The sequence below is a fragment of the Chiloscyllium plagiosum genome, unplaced genomic scaffold, assembly GCF_037043375.1.
Source record: "Chiloscyllium plagiosum isolate Xiang-an unplaced genomic scaffold, Cpla_swu_hap1 HiC_scaffold_21, whole genome shotgun sequence".
In the NCBI taxonomy this organism is placed as follows: Eukaryota; Metazoa; Chordata; class Chondrichthyes; order Orectolobiformes; family Hemiscylliidae; genus Chiloscyllium; species Chiloscyllium plagiosum.
The window spans coordinates 54,545,781-54,568,964 of record NW_028270159.1 but is presented as its reverse complement, the minus strand read 5'-3'; the positions used below and the strand labels follow the sequence as shown (position 1 = coordinate 54,568,964).

Genomic DNA, 23,184 nt, shown 5'->3' with positions numbered 1-23,184 from the left:
GCGTTGAGTGAGGTATGTGGGTGGTGGGTGTGGTTTGTAGGTGGTGGATGTGGGGTGCGGTATTTGGGTGGTGGGTGTGGGGTGTGGGGTGAGGTATGTGGGTGGTGGGTATGGGGTGTGGGTGGTGGGTGTGGGGTGTGGTATGTGGGTGGTGGGTATGGGGTGTGGGTGGTGGGTGTGGGGTGTGGTATGTGGGTGGTGGGTAGTGGGTGTGGTATGTGGGTGGTGGGTGTGGTATCTGTCGTGGTGGGTGGTGGGTGTGGGCGTGGTATGTGGGTGGTGGGTGTGCTATGTGGGTGGTGGGTGTGGGGTGTGGGTGGTGGGTGGGGTATGTGGGTGGTGGGTGTGGGGTGAGGTATGTGGGTGGTGGGTGGTGGGTACGGTATGTGAGTGGTGGGTGTGGTCTGTGTGTGGTGGGTGTGGCGTGTGGGTGGTGGGTGTGGGGTGTGGTATGTGGGTGATGGGTGTGCTATGTGGGTGGTGGGTGTGGGGTGTGGGTGGTGGGTGGGGTATGTGGGTGGTGGGTGTGGGGTGAGGTATGTGGGTGGTGGGTGGTGGGTGTGGGGTGTGGGGTGAGGTATGTGGGTGGTGGGTGAGGGGTGTGGTATTTGGGTGGTAGGTGTGGAGTGTGGGGTAAGGTATGTGGGTGGTGGGTGTGGGGTGTTGAGTGAGGTATGTGGGTGGTGGGTGTGGTATGTAGGTGGTGGGTGTGGGGTGCGGTATTTGGGTGGTGGGTGTGGGGTGAGGTATGTGGGTGGTGAGTGTGGTATGTAGGTGGTGGGTGTGGGGTGTGGTATTTGGGTGGTAGGTGTGGAGTGTGGGGTAAGGTATGTGGGTGGTGGGTGTGGGGTGTTGAGTGAGGTATGTGGGTGGTGGGTGTGGTATGTGGGTGGAGGGTGGTGGGTGTGGTATGTGGGTGGTGGGTGTGGTATGTTGGTGGTGTCTGGTGGGTGTGGTATGTGGGTGGTGGGTGTGGGGTGTGGTATGTGGGTGGTGGGTGTGGTATGTGGGTGGTGGGTGTGGGGTGTGGTATGTGGGTGGTGGGTGTGGTATGTTGGTGGTGTCTGGTGGGTGTGGTATGTGGGTGGTGGGTGTGGGGTGTGGTATGTGGGTGGTGGGTGTGGTATGTGGGGTGAGGTATGTGGGTGGTGGGTGTGGGGTGTGGGGTGAGGTATGTGGGTGGTGGGTGTGGGGTGTGGATGGTGGGTGTGGTATGTGGTTGGTGCGTGTTGTGGGTGTGGGGTGTGGTATGTGGGTGGTGGGTGTGGGGTGTGGTATGTGGGTGGTGGGTGTGGGGTGAGGTATGTGGATGGTGGGTGTGGGGTGAGGTATGTGGATGGTGGGTGTGGGGTGAGGTATGTGGATGGTGGGTGGTGGGTGTGGGGTGAGGGTTGTGGGTGGTGGGTGTGGGGTGTTGTTGGTGTGTGTGTAGGTGGTGGGTGTGGGGTGAGGAATGTGGGAGGTAGGTGTGGGGTGTGGTATTTGGGTAACGGGTGTGGGGTGAGGTATGTGGGTGGTGGGTGGTGGGTGTGGGGTGAGGGTTGTGGGTGTGGGGTGCGGGTTGTGGGTGATGGATGTGGGGTGTTGTGGGTGTGTGTAGTGGGTGTGGGGTGTGGGGTGAGGTATGTTGGTGGTGGGTGTGGGGTGAGGGTTTTGGGTGGTGGGTGTGGGGTGTTGTGGGTGTGGGTATGGTTGGGTGGGGTGAGGTATGTGGATGGTGGGTGTGGGTTGAGGTATGTGGGTGGTGGGTGTGGGGTGCGGTATTTGGGTGGTGGGTGTGGGGTGTGGGGTGAGGTATGTGGGTGGTGGGTGTGGGGTGCGGTATTTGGGTGGTGGGTGTGGGGTGAGGTATGTGGGTGGTGTGTGTGGGGTATGGGGTGAGGTATTTGGGTGGTGGGTATGGGGTGTGGGGTGCGGTATTTGGGTGGTGGGTGTGGGGTGTGGGGTGAGGTATGTGGGTGGTGGGTGTGGGGTGTGGGGTGAGGTATGTGGGTGGTGGGTGTTGTGGGTGCGGTATTTGGCTGGTGGGTGTGGGGTGTGGGGTGCGGTATTTGGGTGGTGGGTGTGGGGTGTGGGCTGAGGTATGTGGGTGGTGGGTGTGGGGTGAGGTATGTGGGTGGTGGGTGTGGGGTGTGGGGTGAGGTATGTGGGTGGTGGGTGAGGGGTGTGGTATTTGGGTGGTAGGTGTGGAGTGTGGGGTAAGGTATGTGGGTGGTGGGTGTGGGGTGTGGATGGTGGGTGTGGTATGTGGTTGGTGCGTGTTGTGGGTGTGGGGTGTGGTATGTGGGTGGTGGGTGTGGGGTGTGGGTGGTGGGTGTGGTATGTGGGTGGTGGGTGTGGTATGTGTGTGGTGGGTGTGGTACATAGGTGGTGGGTGTGGGGTGTGGTATGTGGGTGGTGGGTGTGGGGTGTGGGGTGTGGTATGTGGGTGGTGGGTGTGGGGTGTGGTATGTGGGTGGTGGGTGTGGTATGTGGGTGGTGGGTGTGGGGTGTGGGGTGTGGGTGGTGGGTGTGGTATGTGGGTGGTGGGTGTGGTATGTGTGTGGTGGGTGTGGTATGTGGGTGGAGGGTGGTGGGTGTGGTATGTGGGTGGTGGGTGTGGTATGTTGGTGGTGTCTGGTGGGTGTGGTATGTGGGTGGTGGGTGTGGGGTGTGGTATGTGGGTGGTGGGTGTGGTATGTGGGTGGTGGGTGTGGGGTGTGGTATGTGGGTGGTGGGTGTGGTATGTTGGTGGTGTCTGGTGGGTGTGGTATGTGGGTGGTGGGTGTGGGGTGTGGTATGTGGGTGGTGGGTGTGGTATGTGGGGTGAGGTATGTGGGTGGTGGGTGTGGGGTGTGGGGTGAGGTATGTGGGTGGTGGGTGTGGGGTGTGGATGGTGGGTGTGGTATGTGGTTGGTGCGTGTTGTGGGTGTGGGGTGTGGTATGTGGATGGTGGGTGTGGGGTGTGGTATGTGGGTGGTGGGTGTGGGGTGAGGTATGTGGATGGTGGGTGTGGGGTGAGGTATGTGGATGGTGGGTGGTGGGTGTGGGGTGAGGGTTGTGGGTGGTGGGTGTGGGGTGTTGTTGGTGTGTGTGTAGGTGGTGGGTGTGGGGTGTGGGGTGAGGAATGTGGGAGGTAGGTGTGGGGTGTGGTATTTGGGTAACGGGTGTGGGGTGAGGTATGTGGGTGGTGGGTGGTGGGTGTGGGGTGAGGGTTGTGGGTGTGGGGTGCGGGTTGTGGGTGATGGATGTGGGGTGTTGTGGGTGTGTGTAGTGGGTGTGGGGTGTGGGGTGAGGTATGTTGGTGGTGGGTGTGGGGTGAGGGTTTTGGGTGGTGGGTGTGGGGTGTTGTGGGTGTGGGTATGGTTGGGTGGGGTGAGGTATGTGGATGGTGGGTGTGGGTTGAGGTATGTGGGTGGTGGGTGTGGGGTGCGGTATTTGGGTGGTGGGTGTGGGGTGTGGGGTGAGGTATGTGGGTGGTGGGTGTGGGGTGCGGTATTTGGGTGGTGGGTGTGGGGTGTGGGGTGAGGTATGTGGGTGGTGTGTGTGGGGTGTGGGGTGAGGTATTTGGGTGGTGGGTATGGGGTGTGGGGTGCGGTATTTGGGTGGTGGGTGTGGGGTGTGGGGTGAGGTATGTGGGTGGTGGGTGTGGGGTGTGGGGTGAGGTATGTGGGTGGTGGGTGTTGTGGGTGCGGTATTTGGCTGGTGGGTGTGGGGTGTGGGGTGCGGTATTTGGGTGGTGGGTGTGGGGTGTGGGCTGAGGTATGTGGGTGGTGGGTGTGGGGTGAGGTATGTGGGTGGTGGGTGTGGGGTGTGGGGTGAGGTATGTGGGTGGTGGGTGAGGGGTGTGGTATTTGGGTGGTAGGTGTGGAGTGTGGGGTAAGGTATGTGGGTGGTGGGTGTGGGGCGTTGAGTGAGGTATGTGGGTGGTGGGTGTGGTTTGTAGGTGGTGGATGTGGGGTGCGGTATTTGGGTGGTGGGTGTGGGGTGTGGGGTGAGGTATGTGGGTGGTGGGTATGGGGTGTGGGTGGTGGGTGTGGGGTGTGGTATGTGGGTGGTGGGTATGGGGTGTGGGTGGTGGGTGTGGGGTGTGGTATGTGGGTGGTGGGTAGTGGGTGTGGTATGTGGGTGGTGGGTGTGGTATCTGTCGTGGTGGGTGGTGGGTGTGGGCGTGGTATGTGGGTGGTGGGTGCGGTATTTGGGTGGTGGGTGTGGGGTGAGGTATGTGGGTGGTGAGTGTGGTATGTAGGTGGTGGGTGTGGGGTGTGGTATTTGGGTGGTAGGTGTGGAGTGTGGGGTAAGGTATGTGGGTGGTGGGTGTGGGGTGTTGAGTGAGGTATGTGGGTGGTGGGTGTGGTATGTGGGTGGAGGGTGGTGGGTGTGGTATGTGGGTGGTGGGTGTGGTATGTTGGTGGTGTCTGGTGGGTGTGGTATGTGGGTGGTGGGTGTGGGGTGTGGTATGTGGGTGGTGGGTGTGGTATGTGGGTGGTGGGTGTGGGGTGTGGTATGTGGGTGGTGGGTGTGGTATGTTGGTGGTGTCTGGTGGGTGTGGTATGTGGGTGGTGGGTGTGGGGTGTGGTATGTGGGTGGTGGGTGTGGTATGTGGGGTGAGGTATGTGGGTGGTGGGTGTGGGGTGTGGGGTGAGGTATGTGGGTGGTGGGTGTGGGGTGTGGATGGTGGGTGTGGTATGTGGTTGGTGCGTGTTGTGGGTGTGGGGTGTGGTATGTGGGTGGTGGGTGTGGGGTGTGGTATGTGGGTGGTGGGTGTGGGGTGAGGTATGTGGATGGTGGGTGTGGGGTGAGGTATGTGGATGGTGGGTGTGGGGTGAGGTATGTGGATGGTGGGTGGTGGGTGTGGGGTGAGGGTTGTGGGTGGTGGGTGTGGGGTGTTGTTGGTGTGTGTGTAGGTGGTGGGTGTGGGGTGAGGAATGTGGGAGGTAGGTGTGGGGTGTGGTATTTGGGTAACGGGTGTGGGGTGAGGTATGTGGGTGGTGGGTGGTGGGTGTGGGGTGAGGGTTGTGGGTGTGGGGTGCGGGTTGTGGGTGATGGATGTGGGGTGTTGTGGGTGTGTGTAGTGGGTGTGGGGTGTGGGGTGAGGTATGTTGGTGGTGGGTGTGGGGTGAGGGTTTTGGGTGGTGGGTGTGGGGTGTTGTGGGTGTGGGTATGGTTGGGTGGGGTGAGGTATGTGGATGGTGGGTGTGGGTTGAGGTATGTGGGTGGTGGGTGTGGGGTGCGGTATTTGGGTGGTGGGTGTGGGGTGTGGGGTGAGGTATGTGGGTGGTGGGTGTGGGGTGCGGTATTTGGGTGGTGGGTGTGGGGTGAGGTATGTGGGTGGTGTGTGTGGGGTATGGGGTGAGGTATTTGGGTGGTGGGTATGGGGTGTGGGGTGCGGTATTTGGGTGGTGGGTGTGGGGTGTGGGGTGAGGTATGTGGGTGGTGGGTGTGGGGTGTGGGGTGAGGTATGTGGGTGGTGGGTGTTGTGGGTGCGGTATTTGGCTGGTGGGTGTGGGGTGTGGGGTGCGGTATTTGGGTGGTGGGTGTGGGGTGTGGGCTGAGGTATGTGGGTGGTGGGTGTGGGGTGAGGTATGTGGGTGGTGGGTGTGGGGTGAGGTATGTGGGTGGTGGGTGAGGGGTGTGGTATTTGGGTGGTAGGTGTGGAGTGTGGGGTAAGGTATGTGGGTGGTGGGTGTGGGGCGTTGAGTGAGGTATGTGGGTGGTGGGTGTGGTTTGTAGGTGGTGGATGTGGGGTGCGGTATTTGGGTGGTGGGTGTGGGGTGTGGGGTGAGGTATGTGGGTGGTGGGTATGGGGTGTGGGTGGTGGGTGTGGGGTGTGGTATGTGGGTGGTGGGTATGGGGTGTGGGTGGTGGGTGTGGGGTGTGGTATGTGGGTGGTGGGTAGTGGGTGTGGTATGTGGGTGGTGGGTGTGGTATCTGTCATGGTGGGTGGTGGGTGTGGGCGTGGTATGTGGGTGGTGGGTGTGCTATGTGGGTGGTGGGTGTGGGGTGTGGGTGGTGGGTGGGGTATGTGGGTGGTGGGTGTGGGGTGAGGTATGTGGGTGGTGGGTGGTGGGTACGGTATGTGAGTGGTGGGTGTGGTCTGTGTGTGGTGGGTGTGGCGTGTGGGTGGTGGGTGTGGGGTGTGGTATGTGGGTGATGGGTGTGCTATGTGGGTGGTGGGTGTGGGGTGTGGGTGGTGGGTGGGGTATGTGGGTGGTGGGTGTGGGGTGAGGTATGTGGGTGGTGGGTGGTGGGTGTGGGGTGTGGGGTGAGGTATGTGGGTGGTGGGTGAGGGGTGTGGTATTTGGGTGGTAGGTGTGGAGTGTGGGGTAAGGTATGTGGGTGGTGGGTGTGGGGTGTTGAGTGAGGTATGTGGGTGGTGGGTGTGGTATGTAGGTGGTGGGTGTGGGGTGCGGTATTTGGGTGGTAGGTGTGGAGTGTGGGGTAAGGTATGTGGGTGGTGGGTGTGGGGTGTTGAGTGAGGTATGTGGGTGGTGGGTGTGGTATGTAGGTGGTGGGTGTGGGGTGCGGTATTTGGGTGGTGGGTGTGGGGTGAGGTATGTGGGTGGTGAGTGTGGTATGTAGGTGGTGGGTGTGGGGTGTGGTATGTGGGTGGTGGGTATGGTATGTGGGTGGTGGCTGGTGGTTGTGGTATGTGGGTGGTGGGTGTGGGGTGTGGGTGGTGGGTGTGGGGTGTGGTATGTGGGTGGTGGGTAGTGGGTGTGGTATGTGGGTGGTGGGTGTGGTATCTGTCGTGGTGGGTGGTGGGTGTGGGTGGTGGGTGTGGTATGTGGGTGGTGGGTGTGTGGTGTGGGCGTGGTATGTGGGTGGTGGGTGTGCTATGTGGGTGGTGGGTGTGGGGTGAGGTATGTGGGTGGTGGGTGGTGGAAATGGTATGTGAGTGGTGGGTGTGGTCTGTGGGTGGTGGGTGTGGGGTGTGGTATGTGGGTGATGGGTGTGGTATGTGGGTGGTGGGTGTGGGGTGTGGGTGGTGGGTGGGGTATGTGGGTGGTGGGTGTGGGGTGAGGTATGTGGGTAGTGGGTGGTGGGTGTGGTATGTGGGTGGTGGGTGTGGTATGTGGGTGGTGGGTGTGGCGTGTGGGTGGTGAGTGTGGGGTGTGGTATGTGGGTGATGGGTGTGGTATGTGGGTGGTGGGTGTGGGGTGTGGATGGTGGGTGGGGTATGTGGGTGGTGGGTGTGGGGTGAGGTATGTGGGTGGTGGGTGGTGGGTGTGGTATGTGGGTGGTGGGTGTGGTCTGTGGGTGGTGGGTGTGGTATGTTGGTGGTAGGTGTGGTCTGTGGGTGGTGGGTGTGGTATGTTGGTGGTGGATGTGGTCTGTGGGTGGTGGGTGTGGTATGTTGGTGGTGGGTGTGGACTGTGGGTGGTGGGTGTGGTCTGTGGGTGGTGGGTGTGGCATGTGGGTGGTGGGTGTGGTCTGTGGGTGGTGGGTGTGGTCTGTGGGTGGTGTGTGTGGTATGTTGGTGGTGGATGTGGTCTGTGGGTGGTGGGTGTGGTCTTTGGGTGGTGGGTGTGGCATGTGGGTGGTGGGTGTGGTATGTGGGCGGTGGGTGTGGTATGTTGGTGGTGGGTGTGGCATGTTGGTGGTGGGTGTGGTCAGTGGGTGGTGGGTTTGGTATGTTGGTGGTGGGTGTGGTCTGTGGGTGGTGGGTGTGGTATGTTAGTGGTGGGTGTGGTCTGTGGGTGGTGGGTGTGGCATGTGGGTGGTGGGTGTGGTATGTGGGTGGTGGGTGTGGGGTGAGGTATGTTGGTGGTGGGTGGTGGGTGTGGTATGTGGGTGGTGGGTGTGGTATGTTGGTGGTGGGTGTGGTCTGTGGGTGGTGGGTGTGGTATGTTGGTGGTGGATGTGGTCTGTGGGTGGTGGGTGTGGTATGTGGGTGTGGCATGTGGATGGTGGGTGTGGTATGTTGGTGGTGGGTGTGGTCTCTGGGTGGTGGGTGTGGTTTGTTGGTGGTGGATGTGGTCTGTGGGTGGTGGGTGTGGTCTGTGGGTGGTGGGTGTGGTCTGTGGGTGGTGGGTGTGGCATGTGGGTGGTTGGTGTGGTATGTGGGTGGTGGATGTGGTCTGTGGGTGGTGGGTGTGGTATGTTGGTGGTGGGTGTGGTCTGTGGGTGGTGGGTGTGGTATGTGGGTGGTGGGTGTGGTCTGTGGGTGGTGGGTGTGTTATGTTGGTGGTGGGTGTGGTCTGGTGGTGGTGGGTGTGCTCTGTGGGTGGTGGGTGTGGTATGTGGGTGGTGGTTGTGGTATGTGGGAAGTGGGTGTGGTCAGTGGGTGCTGGGTGTGGTATGTTGGTGGTGGGTGTGGTCTGTGGGTGGTGGGTGTGGTATGTTGGTGGTGGGTGTGGTCTGTGGGTGGTGGGTGTGGTATGTTGGTGGTGGGTGTGGTCTGTGGGTGGTGGGTGTGGTCTGTGGGTGTGGCATGTGGATGGTGGGTGTGGTATGTGGGTGGTGGGTGTGGTCTGTGGGTGGTGGGTGTGGTCTGTGGGTGGTGGGTGTAGTCTGTGGATGGTGGGTGTGGTATGTTGGTGGTGGGTGTGGTCTCTGGGTGGTGGGTGTGGTTTGTTGGTGGTGGATGTGGTCTGTGGGTGGTGGGTGTGGTCTGTGGGTGGTGGGTGTGGTCTGTGGGTGGTGGGTGTGGCATGTGGGTGGTGGGTGTGGTATGTGGGTGGTGGATGTGGTCTGTGGGTGGTGGGTGTGGTATGTTGGTGGTGGGTGTGGTCTGTGGGTGGTGGGTGTGGTCTGTGGGTGGTGGGTGTGGTATGTGGGTGGTGGGTGTGGTCTGTGGGTGGTGGGTGTGTTATGTTGGTGGTGGGTGTGGTCTGGTGGTGGTGGGTGTGCTCTGTGGGTGGTGGGTGTGGTATGTGGGTGGTGGTTGTGGTATGTGGGAAGTGGGTGTGGTCAGTGGGTGCTGGGTGTGGTATGTTGGTGGTGGATGTGGTCTGTGGGTGGTGGGTGTGGTCTGTGGGTGGTGGGTGTAGTCTGTGGGTGGTGGGTGTGGTCTGTGGGTGGTAGGTGTGGTCTGTGGGTGGTGGGTGTGGTATGTTGGTGGTGGGTGTGGTATGTTTGTGGTGGGTGTGGTCTGTGGGTGGTGGGTGTGGTATGTTGGTGGTGGGTGTGGTCTGTGGGTGCTGAGTGTGGTCTGTGGGTGGTGGGTGTGGTATGTGGGTGGTGGGTTTGGGGTGAGGTATGTGGGTGGTGGGTGGTGGGTGTGGTATGTGAGTGGTGGGTGTGGGGTGTGGTATGTGGGTGGTGGGTGTGGGGTGAGGTATGTGGGTGGTGGGTGGTGGGTATGGTATGTGAGTGGTGGGTGTGGTCTGTGGGTGGTGGGTGTGGCGTGTGGGTGGTGGGTGTGGGGTGTGGTATGTGGGTGGTGGGTGGTGGGTATGGTATGTGGGTGGAGGGTATGGTCTGTGGGTGGTGGGTGTGGTCTGTGGGTGGAGGGTATGGTCTGTGGGTGGTGGGTGTGGTCTGTGGGTGGTGGGTGTGGTCTGTGGGTGGTGTGTATGGTCTGTGGGTGGAGGGTATGGTCTGTGGGTGGAGGGTATGGTCTGTGGGTGGTGGGTGTGGTCTGTGGGTGGTGGGTGTGGTCTGTGGGTGCTGGGTGTGGCATGTGGATGGTGGGTGTGGTCTGTGGGTGGTGGGTGTGGCATGTGGGTGGTGGGTGTGGTCTGTGGGTGGTGGGTGTGGCATGTGGGTGGTGGGTGTGGTCTGTGAGTGGTGGGTGTGGCATGTGGGTGGTGGGTGTGGTCTGTGGGTGGTGAGTGTGGTCTGTGGGTGGTGGGTGTGGCATGTGGGTGGTGGGTGTGGTCTGTGGGTGTGGCATGTGGGTGGTGGGTGTGGTCTGTGGGTGGTGGGTGTGGCATGTGGGTGGTGGGTGTGGTCTGTGGGTGGTGGGTGTGGCATGTGGGTGGTGGGTGTGGTCTGTGGGTGTGGTCTGTGAGTCGTGGGTGTGGTCTGTGGGTGGTGAGTGTGGTCTGTGGGTGGTGGGTGTGGCATGTGGGTGGTGGGTGTGGTCTGTGGGTGTGGCATGTGGGTGGTGGGTGTGGTCTGTGGGTGGTGGGTGTGGCATGTGGGTGGTGGGTGTGGTCTGTGGGTGTGGTCTGTGGGTGGTGGGTGTGGTCTGTGGGTGGTGGGTGTGGGTAGTCTGTTGGGTCTCGGCGCCGGGATTCTGCGCATGTTCAATGGGCGGCCGCGCTGGTTTGGCGCATGCTCGGCCCTGTACAGCGGGGTGTGCGCATGCTCGGCCCTGTACAGCGGGGTGTGCGCATGCTCGGGCCTCCATGGCGCTGAGTTTGTCGGAAGTGGATGATGTCCGCATTGACCCGGGCGGTGTGTTTAAATACGTCCTGATCCGAGTGTGGGGCGACAGCGACCACCCCCAGGACAAGGTCCTCGTCCGCGGCTGGGCCTCCGCTGAGTATCACGGTAAACGGAAGGGTGGCGCTGGCTCAGGCTCAGGGGGGTCACTGGATTCGGGCAGGAGCCCAACTGTACCCCCCCCCCCCGGGGCTCTCTCCCCCCCCCCCCCCCCCCCGGGGCTCTCTCTCCCCCCGCCCCACCCCCCCCACCCCTCACTGCCCCATCCCCCCCCACCCCTCACCGCCCCACCCCCCCCACCCCTCACCGCCCCATCCCCCCCACCCCTCACCGCCCCACCCCCCCCACCCCTCACCGCCCCATCCCCCCCCCACCCCTCACCGCCCCATCCCCCCCACCCCTCACCGCCCCATCCCCCCCACCCCTCACCGCCCCATCCCCCCCCACCCCTCACCACCCCATCCCCCCCACCCCTCACCGCCCCATCCCCCCCACCCCTCACCGCCCCATCCCCCCCCACCCCTCACCGCCCCATCCCCCCCCACCCCTCACCGCCCCATCCCCCCCCACCCCTCACCGCCCCATCCCCCCCCACCCCTCACCGCCCCATCCCCCCCCACCCCTCACCGCCCCATCCCCCCCCACCCCTCACCGCCCCATCCCCCCCCACCCCTCACCGCCCCATCCCCCCCACCCCTCACCGCCCCATCCCCCCCCACCCCTCACCGCCCCATCCCCCCCCACCCCTCACCGCCCCATCCCCCCCCACCCCTCACGGCCCCATCCCCCCCCACCCCTCACCGCCCCATCCCCCCCCACCCCTCACCGCCCCATCCCCCCCCACCCCTCACCGCCCCATCCCCCCCCACCCCTCACCGCCCCATCCCCCCCCACCCCTCACCGCCCCTCACCGCCCCATCCCCCCCCACCCCTCACCGCCCCGTCCCCCCCCACCCCTCACCGCCCCGTCCCCCCCCACCCCTCACCGCCCCGTCCCCCCCCACCCCTCACCGCCCCGTCCCCCCCCACCCCTCACCGCCCCGTCCCCCCCCACCCCTCACCGCCCCGTCCCCCCCCACCCCTCACCGCCCCGTCCCCCCCCACCCCTCACCGCCCCGTCCCCCCCCACCCCTCACCGCCCCGTCCCCCCCCACCCCTCACTGCCCCACCCCTCCCCCACCCCTCCCCGCCCCATTCCCCCACCCCCCGAGGCTGCCCCCCCCCTCCCCTCACCGCCCCATCCCGCGAGGCCCGGGTGAGGTGGGGGAGAGATGAGGGAGTTTTTGACTGAGTAAAGATTTATTGTTACGTGTACGTCTGCATGAAAATCTGTTAAGTTTTATGCCTCCCTACTACAGCACCTATATTAATAATAAATATATAAATTTAAAAAATATGACAATTAAGACAGTTCATCGCTGTTCTGAGAAATGGGAATTGGATAGGTGGCACTTTCTCAGCCAGCACAGGTATGACGGACTGAATGGCTGTACCCAGTACACAAGTTTTCTATGCTGCCCAGTTGGATGTTGGGGGTGTCTGAGGGGGTGAGTTGGTAGGTTGAGTGAGTGGCAGCGCTCTGGGTGTCAGGATGCACTGTACAGTGAGGTTGGTTACACAGGAATGTTAGAAGGCACCTTGACAGTATGTCATATAGTTTAGGCTCTTACACCCATTGTTTATGTACTGGATCTTTGAAAGAGCTATCTTCATAATCCCATTTCCCTTCAAGTATTTATCCACTTTGTAATATCCGATTCGATTCCCTACAGTGTGGAAACAGGCCCTTCGGCCCAACAGGTCCACACTGACCCTTCGCAGAGTAACCCACCCAGATCCATTTCCCTCTGACTAATGTACCTAACGCTATGGGCAATTTAGTTCATCCAACCTGCACATCTGAGAGAGGAAACCAGGGCACTTGGAAGAAACCCACGCAGACAATGTACAAACTCCACACAGACAGTTGCCCGAGGCTGGAATCAAACCTGGGACCCTGTTGCTGTGAGGCAGCAGTGCTAACCACTGAGCCACCATGCTTTCTGTTCTTTGGGGCGTATCGTTCCAGATCACAACTCCAAACAAAAACAGTTTCTTCATGCCCTGTGACATGTCAGCATCCTTAAACGTGTGTCCATTTGATTATGCACCCGGCCCATTTCCCTCCAAGCCCTTCCTATCCATACACCCATCTGACGCTCCAGGGAAAACAGCCCCAGCCTGTTCAGCCTCTCCCTAGAGCTCAGATCCTCCAACCCTGGCAACATCCTTGTAAATCCTTTCTGAACCCTTTCAAGTTTCACAACATCTTTCCGATAGGAAGGAGACCAGAATTGCACGCAATATTCCAACAGTGGCCCAACCAATGTCCTGTACAGCCGCAATATGACCTCCCAACCCCTGTTTTCAATACTCTGACCAATAAAGGAAAGCATACCAAACGCCTTCTTCACTATCCTATCTACCTGCGACTCTACTTTCACAGCAGTTTGCATTTATCTGGATTAATTGCCATTCCACCACTCACTCCAATCACTTTCCTCCCTTCCAACCTGACTCAGCTGCAGATTTTGAGTTTCTGTACTGAGCGTCTGATGCTAGTCACTCTGATCAATCAAACAAAGATATAGACGTGATCCTAAATGTGTACTTTGCATCTGTATTCCCCCAGGAGAAGGACATGACAGATAGTGAGAGTAGTGTGAGGCATACTAATATGCTAGGGCATTTTGAGGTCAAGAAAGAAGTGGTGTTGGGCCTCTTGAAGAGCATTAAGGTGGATAAGTCCCCAGGCTCTGATGGGATCTACCCCAGGTTACTGAGAGAAGCAGGAGAGGAGATTGCTGGGGCATTGACCAATATCTTTGTATCCTTGTTAGCCGCTGAGGAATCCTGGGGGACTGGTGAGTAGCTAATGTTGTTCCTGTGTTCAAGTTGGGAAACAGGGATAATCCAAAAAACCAGACTGGTGAATCTCACATCAGTGTTTGGGAAGCTATTGGAGAGAATTCTTAGGAATAGGATTTATGCACGTTTGGAAAGGGAAAAGTGAGGACTACAGATGCTGGAGATCAGAGTTGAGAGTGTGGTGCTGGAAAACAGCAGGTCAGGCAGCATCCGGTCAGCAGGAGAGTCGATGTTTCAGGCCGGAGCCCATCATCAGGAATTAGCTTGATAAAATCTAATAGGGGCCAGACGGTGGGCAAATCAGAATTCAAACTGATCGATGAATAACAGTTGGTTTGGTCTGTGGTAGTATCTTTTCCTCAAATTTAAAATTGGGTGATAAGATTCAGATTCTCAAAACAAAAAGTCACGAACTATAAAACAATTAAAATATTATACCACAGTTTAAAATTATATTTTAAAAAAAAACAGTTGAGTGGGTGGAGCAGGAGAAAGTGTTGATAAAAGGCAACCTTTAGAGGAAATGCAGAGTGGAAGAGTTTATCAGAAACGTTGAATCCAGCTAACTTGAAGCAATCCGAGCCGTTTTATTGAGGACATTCTAAGTGACTGAAGAAAGGCTTTGCAGCAATTTGATCAGGCCTTCAGGCACCTATGTTATCAGTGGTCTGAATCTGGGCAATGTACATGTCCGTGCTGCTTACAAATGAGGTTCGATATGGATTCGATATAGTTTTGAACAGACCCCTGGTGTGGAGGGAGCTTTTCATGAATCCCACCTTGGGAATGGGAATGTTTGCTATGAGTTGTGTGATTGACGTGGTGCCTCCAACCACTGACTGTTCAAGAAGGACCAGTCAGGTGACAGTCTGCTTATACTTAACAAATACCCAGCAGTCACGAAATGGTCTTGTGTTTTATCATAACTACAGCTGATATCTATGAGGAAGTGTCTAGCTGGATTCAGAAGAAGGGCCTGCACTGTGAGTGTCTAGGTGGTGGCCGAATTAACCACAACAGTGAGAAGAAGACCATTCATGTGTATGGATACTCCATGGTAAGGACAAGTGGCATGCTTTATTACAGCACTGTCAAGGGAGAGCTGCTGCAGAGACAGTGTTTGTTGTCAGCTGTAACCATTTGGGGCTGTCCCCGAATGAGGAAAGCGCAGGAGGATGGGAGGGTGCCAGGGACAGCCGCACGTGTATACTGTTGGGATGGGGACGGGGTGCACATGAGCGGTCCAGATGTACAAAGAAAGCCCTCCTCATCTCCAACTTATAAATTAGTTCTGAACTGTGTGCCCAGTTCCACGGATACAACGTCCTCTCAGCATGTACTGTTATAGACTGCTCTTTTTTTTCCCCCAAGTTTCAGTAAGGTTAGATCTTCTCACTGAGAGTATAGACTATAGACACGTCCTTTCCTCATAAGAGAAATCCCTTGAACCCCGGAATCAGCTGAGTGAGCCTTCCCACAACTGCTTCAATGCAAATACCTTCCAATTTAGGTTAGAAGACCAAAACTCCAAGTGAAGTCTTCCAAACCTTGAATATTTGTAGCAAGACCTCCTTATTTACTCCATCCCTCTTCCAACATACCATGCTCCTTCCTGATTACTTGCTGTATCTGCCTACTAACTAGCTTTTATCAAGGATATATCAAGATGTTATGGGGTTAGTGTGGGGAAATGGTTGTGGACCAACCTGAAAGGGGCTGAATGGCCTGCACCTTCTATTCCCTATGAACAAGGACACCCAGATTCCTCTGTACTGCAACATTCTACAGACTCTTTCTCTCTCTGTTTAAAGAGGTATTCTGCTTTTCTGTTCTTCCTGCAAAAATGAAACAACTTCATTTTTTTCCCCACATAATTTGTCTGCCATATTTTTAATTGATTCACTGAACCTCTCCATTATCTCTTCCAGACTTCTCCTAACCTCTTCCCCTCTCGCTTTCCTATTTTCATATCATCATGATTTGGAGGTGCCAGGGGGACAGAGTTAAAAATCACACCACACCAGGTTATAGTCCAACAGGTTTAATTGGAAGCTCTAGCTTTCGGAGCGTCGCTCCTTCATCAGGTGGTTGTGACAGCCACATGAAGGAGCTGCGCTCCAAAAGCTAGTGCTTCCTAGCAAACCTAGATTAGAGTGGTGTTGGGAAAGCACAGCAGGTCAGGCAGCATCCGAGGAGCAGGAAACATCGACGTTCAGGCAAAAGCCCTTCATCAGGAATTCATTCCTGAAACGTCGATTCTCCTGCTCCTCGGATGCTGCCTGACCTGCTGTGCTTTTCCAGCACCACTCTAATCTACACTCTGATCTCCAGCATCTGCAGTCCTCATTTTCGCCTTCCAAATAAACCTGTTGGACTATAGGCTGGTGTTGTGATTTTTAACTTGATATCCAGTAACTTGGCTACAATGCAGTTGACCACTCCATTCAAATCATTTATACTCAGCGAGAATGACTGAGCTGATGCCTGAAGACCTTGACTGGAACGTGGGAAGCAGGCTATATAACTCTTGAGGGCATTGCAGCCAGTTCCTCATCTGACCTGGGTAGGGATTGCTCCTTTCTCCATTTAACAGTTTCCCCAGTGAATTTAGGTAATTCAGCACAGGCTAGGATCCCTACAGTCCCTGAACACTACGGGCAATTTAGCATGGCCAGTTCACCTAACCTGCACATCTTTGGACTGTGGGAGGAAACCGGAGCACCCGGAGGAAACCCACGCAGACACAGGGAGAATGTACAAACTCCACACAGACAGTAACCTGAGGCTGGAATCAAACCCGGGTAACCACTGCACTTAGCTAGATCCATTCTGACCTAGCCAATTGTAGCAGAGAATTACTTGTAATCCTGCTCATGCATACCTCGGATGGCCCTCAAAGATCGATTCTTCTTCCACGTTTATTTCTTAACTACATCCACGTCACTATTTCAAAACACAATGTCATATTCCAGACAAACACTAACAACACTAACTCTATCATCTCCTCACATGAAAAGATTGCTTCCCTGACAGTCAGTAAAGGTTGAGCAGAAATTTTCTCCAATTAGATATTGTCACCGTGGTTGTGGATTAGCCAGTGGTTACTTAACCAATGCAGTTTAACAGCCTTATCACTGCAGAAAGTTCCCCTTTGATCAGCTTCCCTGACCTGTCCCCATTCTGTCCCCGGCTTCTCTGTTGAGCCTGCCAAGTCTGTGTGCCCCACGTGGAGCGCCTGTTTAACTCTTACATTGAGCATTTCCCCACTGCCTCAAGCCACTGGCAGTGGGGGTGAGCTGGTAATGAAGCGTGTGGCTGTTTGGGGAATGGGGCTGCGGTTGGAGAGAGGCGATTTATGGGAAGGTGAGTCAGTTTCTGAGGTGAACATCTCCTGAAGCCGTCTCTGTTGAGTGTAGACTGCTGACCCAGTCGGAATGTCAGGTGAAGAGATTGGCCGCTGAAGAGCTGCTGAATCAGACAAGTGGAACCTCCGACTGAATCAGCTTCTTCAGGAGAAGAATGCAGTAAATCAGACAGTCAATCCTGATCCGTCCACCTTTGTGAAGGTTTTCTGCTCCCACAGGACCTGAGTAACAAGCTTATCAAATTATCTTGTCCTTTTGTGCACAGGGTTACGGACGTGCAAAGCATGAGATCACAGCAGAGCTTCTGAAAGCCAAATATCCGGACTGCAATGTGACCTGGGCGAATGAGGGTTATTGATGTGACCTGGGCCTGAATGCAGTGCAGCCCTGTTGCTCAACTTATTTCCCTTGGCTCGGAAGCCTCTGGTTGGAGATGCACTGATCATGTCTGACTGCAATCTGAATTAAAGTAAATTATTTCTGAAGCTTCCTGACTGTGGAAGAATACATTGGTCTCTGTCTGTATGGAGCTATGTATTTACTGAGTGAGTGGCTCTGACTGTGGCAGGTGGAGTTCAATGTGTGGAAAGTAGGAGCTCATCCATTTTGGGGCCAAGAAAGGGGACCTTCTCAATGGGGAGAAGTTCAGAACTGTGGGCGAGCAGAGATTTACAGGTCAAAGTGCAGAAGTCGCTAAAAACAAGCGAGTGGATCCAAACCCGAATGAGAAAGGTGAATGGAAGTTCAGTTTCATCCCCATCAGGCTAGAATACAAAGGCTACAAGTTGTGTTCAAGGTATACAGAACTCTGTCCAGCCTGTGGCTGGAGAGATTGTGGCCAGTCCTATATGGCAGCATCAATTCACTAGAAATTCACCAGTACTAAAAGATTAAAGTAGATACATAGGTGACCAATGAGACTATATTGGGTAAAAACAATGACTGCAGATGCTGGAAACCAGATTCTGGATCAGTGGTGCTGGAAGAGCACAGCAGTTCAGGCAGCATCGAGGAGCTTCAGCAAAATCGACATTTCGGGCAAAAGCCCTTCATCAGGAATAAAGGCAGAGAGCCTGAAGGGTGGAGAGATAAGCTAGACGAGGGTGGGGGTGGGGATAGAGTAGCATAGAGTACAATAGGTGAGTGGGGGAGGGGATGAAGGTGATAGGTCAGGGAGAAGAGGGTGGAATGGATAGGTGGAAAAGGAGCTAGGCAGGTCGGACAAGTCAAGGGGACAGTGCTGAGCTGGAAGTTTGAAACTAGGATGAGGTGGGGGAAGGGGAAATGAGGAAGCTGTTGAAATCCACATTGATGCCCTGGGGTTGAAGTGTTCCGAGGCAGAAGATGAGGCGTTCTTCCTCCAGGCATCTGGTGGTGAGGGAGCGGCGGTGAAGGAGGACCAGGACCTCCATGTCCTCGGCAGAGTGGGAGGGGGAGTTGAAATGTTGGGCCACGGGGCGGTGTGGTTGATTGGTGTGGATGTCCCGGAGATGTTCCGTAAAGCACTCTGCTAGGAGGCGCCCGGTCTCCTCAATGTAGAGGAGACCGCATCGGGAGCAACGGATACAATAAATGATATTAGTTGATGTGCAGGTAAAACTTTGATGGAAATGGAAGGCTCCTTTAGGGCCTTGGATAGAGGTGAGGGAGTTAAATCACCCAGTTAAATCCCCTGAGAATCTTGTGTTTCATTAAGTCACCTTTGACTCTTCTCAGCTCAAGAGAAGGCAGGCCGGGTCTGCCTAACCTTTCTTCATCCAGGTATTAGGCCAGTAAACCTCAACTATTTCCAATGCAATAACATTCTTAAAGTGTGTATGGTGCCCAGTACAGTACACAGTACCCCAGATGTGGGTCTCACCAGTGCTCTGTATAACTGAAGCATAACCTCCCTAGTCTTTGCATTAGCCCATGACATTTTGCGAGGTTTCCTGGTAACTTGCTGAACCTACATACTAATCTTCTGTGATTCATGCACCCGGAGCCTTTTGTAACTCCCACCATCTAGGTGATGCACTTTTCTTTCTAGCAAAATCGACATTTTCACACTTTCCCACATTGTACTCCATTTGTCGGATTATGTATCCCTTTGTAGGCTCCTTCTATCCTTTTCACAACTTGCGTCCCCCACTATTATTGTGGCATCAGCCAATTTAATTACTGCACCTTCAGTCTTTTCATTCAAGTCATTGTGTAGAGCTGATGCCTCAGCATCGACCCCAATGACACACCACTTAAAAGGTCCTGCCAGTGTGAAAAAGACTCATTTATTCCGACCGTCCGCTTCCAATGAACCAACTTGTCTTCTAGCCGTGCCAAGCTGTAACCCACAACACCGTGAGGTCCAGTTTCCCACATGAATCTTTGATGTGGCAACTTATCAAATGCTTTCTGGGAATCCACTTTACTGACAGCGCAAGTTACTTCAAAGAACCCGAATAAATTAGTTAAACGTGGTTTCCCTTTGGCAAAACAATATTGGCTCTGTCTGATTACTTTGAACATATCTGAGAACCTGTCACAGAGACGTACAGCTAAGAAGCAAACCCTTCGGTCCAACCAGTCCTTGCCAACCATAATCCGAAACTAAACAAGACCCACCTGTCTGCGCTTGGCCGCTATCTCTCCAAACTTTCTCTGAAGTCAGCATAACCTTTCCAACGAATTGGCTTTGAACCTTGTGTTGTGGAGTTTTGGATCAAAGTGCAGCTGTAAGTTGGGAGATAACCTGAGGGACCACCGCAATGCTGGGAGCTTGATGGAACACCCCACAGGAGCAGATAATACTCTGAGAGATGGCAGCTTTGGTGTAGATAGTCTTTGTTGCAGGGAGCGGGGAGGTGACAAAGCATTTCTTGAGCCCCTGTCACATTGTCAGGCTGTGTGAAAAGTGTCTCACGGCTAATGAGCTACCGTTGAAGTGTAGACACTGATGGAACATAGGAAAATAGCCAGCCAGTATGCACACAGCAAGCTCCCAGAATAGCAATGAGCAAGTTGGGTATCTAGAGCTCACATAACCTTCCTTGAGTTGGAGCTAAGGGTGATTAGTGGAACATACAGATAGATGAGGACACAACAGCTGTTGAAGAAGGCTCTCTCTCTCCCCACCCCCCGCTGCATACATGTTAACATTTAGTGTTAATAAAGATTTGACTGAGAGCTGGTGGAGCCCATGGAACCAGTAACCCAGAAAGGGTTAGTATCTTCAAGGGAGGAACAGTGAAGGACAATCGCTTGCGTAAAGGCAGGTTCCATTGTCAAGTTGTACGTTCACAGCAAATACATTCGGACTGTAGCAAAGTTCACTGCTGGTAATAAAGCAATTGAGAGATGGAGCCCTCCAAGAAACTGCATGTTAAAGAGTGCAAAGATAACCAGATACCGGCCATACAGCCTTGAACACGTTTCAAGGACACGGCCAGTAACGCTCCTTAATACCCACTGTGTTGTTTTGCAACTGCTGAGAATCCTAAGGTAGCGCCAAGTCACACATACAACTCCACAAAATGTTCAAATATTTCCTCGTATCAGTCACAAGCACTAAAATTGCCTGCCACTCCCCCCTCATACTCAACCTTCCTTGACCATGTTTTAGATTTAGATTTAGATTAGATTACAGTGTGGAAACAGGCCCTTCGGCCCAACAAGTCCACACCGACCCGCCGAAGCGCAACCCACCCATACCCCTACATTTACCCCTTACCTAACACTACGGGCAATTTAGCACGGCCAATTCACCTGACCTGGACTGTGGGAGGAAACCGGAGCACCCGGAGGAAACCCACGCAGACACGGGGAGAATGTGCAAACTCCACACAGTCAGTCGCCTGAGGCGGGAATTGAACCCGGGTCTCTGGCGCTGTGAGGCAGCAGTGCTAACAACTGTGCCACCGTGATGGCATGGATTCATTGTGACAGCCATCGAAACACTGACAGACAGTTTGCACCCTCAGCTCAAACGGATTCTGTTGAATATTCTCACTTGCCTTCGTGCTGCTGCTACATACAGTGCTGAGTCACTGAGTAACCAATTCCCATTCTGGAAGGACGAGGGAGGAGCTCGGCTCATTGGGGAACAGCCTGAAGAGAAATTTACATCTACCTCACATCATTGTTGAGGCCTCAAACAGTTCCAGTGGGGTACAAATTATTCCAGTGAGACGCAGTGGGGTGTGAATGAATTCAGCATGATCCATTTGATGCCAGCAAGATGTAGTGGAGTACCTGACTCCAGTAGGTGCACTGAGTTACAGGTGAATCTAGCAGGATGCAGTGGGGCCTGAATGATGGCAGCAGAGTGAGGGTTTCTGGTGCGGTTCTGCTCTGCCTCAGAGTGAAGGAGTAGTGGGGCAATGGTATCAGAGACAGTGAACTGACCTTATCCACCGAGAAGTGTTTGGAAGGAGTCGAGGGTGTGTTGCTGGAAAAGCACAGCCGGTCAGGCAGCATCCGAGGAGCAGGAGAGGCGACGTTTCGGGCATGAGCCCTTCATCAGGAATGAGGCTTGTAGGCCGGGGCGGGGGGGGGGGGGCTGAGAGATAAATGGGAGTGGGGTGGGGTCGGGGGGAAGGTAACTGAGAATGTGATAAGTAGTTGAAGGTGAAGGAGGTGAGAGGTTGGAGAGGAAGGTGGAGCAGATAGGTGGGGAAGGTAATGGACAGGTCAAGAGGGTGGTGCCGAGTTGGAGGCTTGGGACTGGGATAAGGTGGGGGAGGGGTGGTAAGGGTTTGGCGATAGACAAAGCCCAGGACCTGCATGTCCTTGGTGGAGTGGAGGGGGAGTTGAAGTGTTCAGCCACGGGACGGTGGGGTTGGTTGGTGCAGGTGTCCCAGAGGTGTTCTCTGAAACAATCCGCAAGTTCGTGTCCTGTCTCCCTGATGTAAAGGAGACCACACCGGGTGCAGCAGATACAGCAGATGTCTGTTGGATGTGGAAGGCTCCTTTGGACAGAGGTGAGTGGGGAGGTGGGCACCAAGTTTTGCACTTCTTGTGGTGACAGGGGAAGGTGCCGGGAGTGGGGTGTGGGCTGGTGGGAGGGGGGTGGGTGCTTGGATCTCAATGGAATGCTGATAGGGGTGGGGAAGGGAAAAATATATCTGGTGATGGGGTCTATTTGTAGCTGGTAGAGGATGATGCAATGTATACAGAGGTTGGTGGGGTGGAAGGACCAGGGGGGTTCTATCCTTATTGCATTGAGAGGGGTGGGATTCAAGGGCGGTGGTGCGGGAAGTGGAGGAGATGTGCTGGAGGGCATCGTCGATCACGTGGGAAGGGAAATTGCGATCTTGGAAGAAGGAGGCCATCTGAGATTTTCTGAGGTGGAATTGGTCATCCTGGGAACAGATACAGCAGAGGTGGAGGAATTGGGAATAAGGGGTGGCGTTTTTACAGAAGGTAGGGTGGGAGGAGGTGTAGTATATGTAGCTGTGGGAGTTGATGGGTTTGTAGTAGATGTCCATGCTTTTCCGGCCAGTTGTAGTTAGTCGTAATTTCCCTTCCCACATGGTCACGATGGCCTCCAGCACGTCTCCTCCACTTCCTGTACCACTGCACATGAACTCCACCCCTCCCAATGCAACAAGGACAGAACCCCTCCCTGGTCCTCACCTTCCACCCCACATATACATCACATCATCCTCTGCCATTTCTGCCACCTACAAATGGACCCCACCACCAGAGATATTTTTTGTTCCCCATCCCCATCAGCGTTCCGGAGAACCATTCCCTTGTGAGAGCCACACGCCCCACCCCCCCCTGCCAAGCCAAGCCCCACTCTCAGCACCTTCCCTGCCCCAGCAGGAAGTTCAAACCTGCAGCCACACCTCCCCCTCACCTCCGTCCAAGGGATCCCTCCACATCTGACAGAAATCTACCTGTAACGCCACCAATGTCATCTACTGTATCCGCTGCACCCGATGTGGTCTCCTCTACATCGGGGAGACAGGACACCAGCTTGCGGATTGTTTTAGAGAATGTCTCTGGGACACCAGCACCCACCAACCCCACCGCCCCGTGGCTGAACACTGTAACTCCCCCTCCCACTCCACCAAGGACACGCAGGTCCTGGGCCTCCTCCATCGCCAAACCCTTACCAACCGGCACCCGGAGGAAGGACACAACATACTCTGTCTTGGGACCCTGCAACCGCACGGGGATCAATGTGGAAAACACCAGTTTCCTCATTTCCCCTTCCCCACCTTATCCCAGTCCCAAACCTCCAACTTGGCACCGCCCTCCTGACCTGTCCATCACCTTTCCCACCACCTTCATCTACCTTCCTCCCAACCCCACCCCCCTCCCATTTATCTCTCAGCCCCCCCCCCCCCCCCACCAAGACTCCCAGCCTCATTCCTGATGAAGGGCTCCGGCCCGAAACGTCGATTCTCCTCCCCCTCAGATACTGCCTGACCTGCTGCGCTTTTCCAGAACCACACTCTCGACTCTGATCTTCAGCATCTGCAGTCCTCACTTTTACCCAATATTCGGAGGGAGCCCTGGTCTGCAAAGGGTTACAAGGAGCCAGTGCAATTCCTGGTTAAAGTTCTCTCAAATCCTCATAAACCCAACAAGAATGATTGAGAAACAGCAATGTGTTAGG

General features: G+C 55.8%; 1 protein-coding gene across 1 annotated transcript; it reads left to right on the top strand.

The window, feature by feature from the left end:
• The first annotated feature begins 10,252 nt into the window (after positions 1 to 10,252).
• LOC122547583 (14 kDa phosphohistidine phosphatase-like) lies at positions 10,253 to 17,068 on the top strand. Its single transcript, XM_087998581.1, has 3 exons — positions 10,253 to 10,419; positions 14,151 to 14,275; positions 16,849 to 17,068. Exons 1-3 carry the CDS (start codon positions 10,275 to 10,277, stop codon positions 16,939 to 16,941), a joined length of 363 nt encoding a protein of 120 aa, XP_087854707.1. The 5' UTR covers positions 10,253 to 10,274; the 3' UTR covers positions 16,942 to 17,068.
• The last annotated feature ends 6,116 nt before the right edge of the window (positions 17,069 to 23,184 follow it).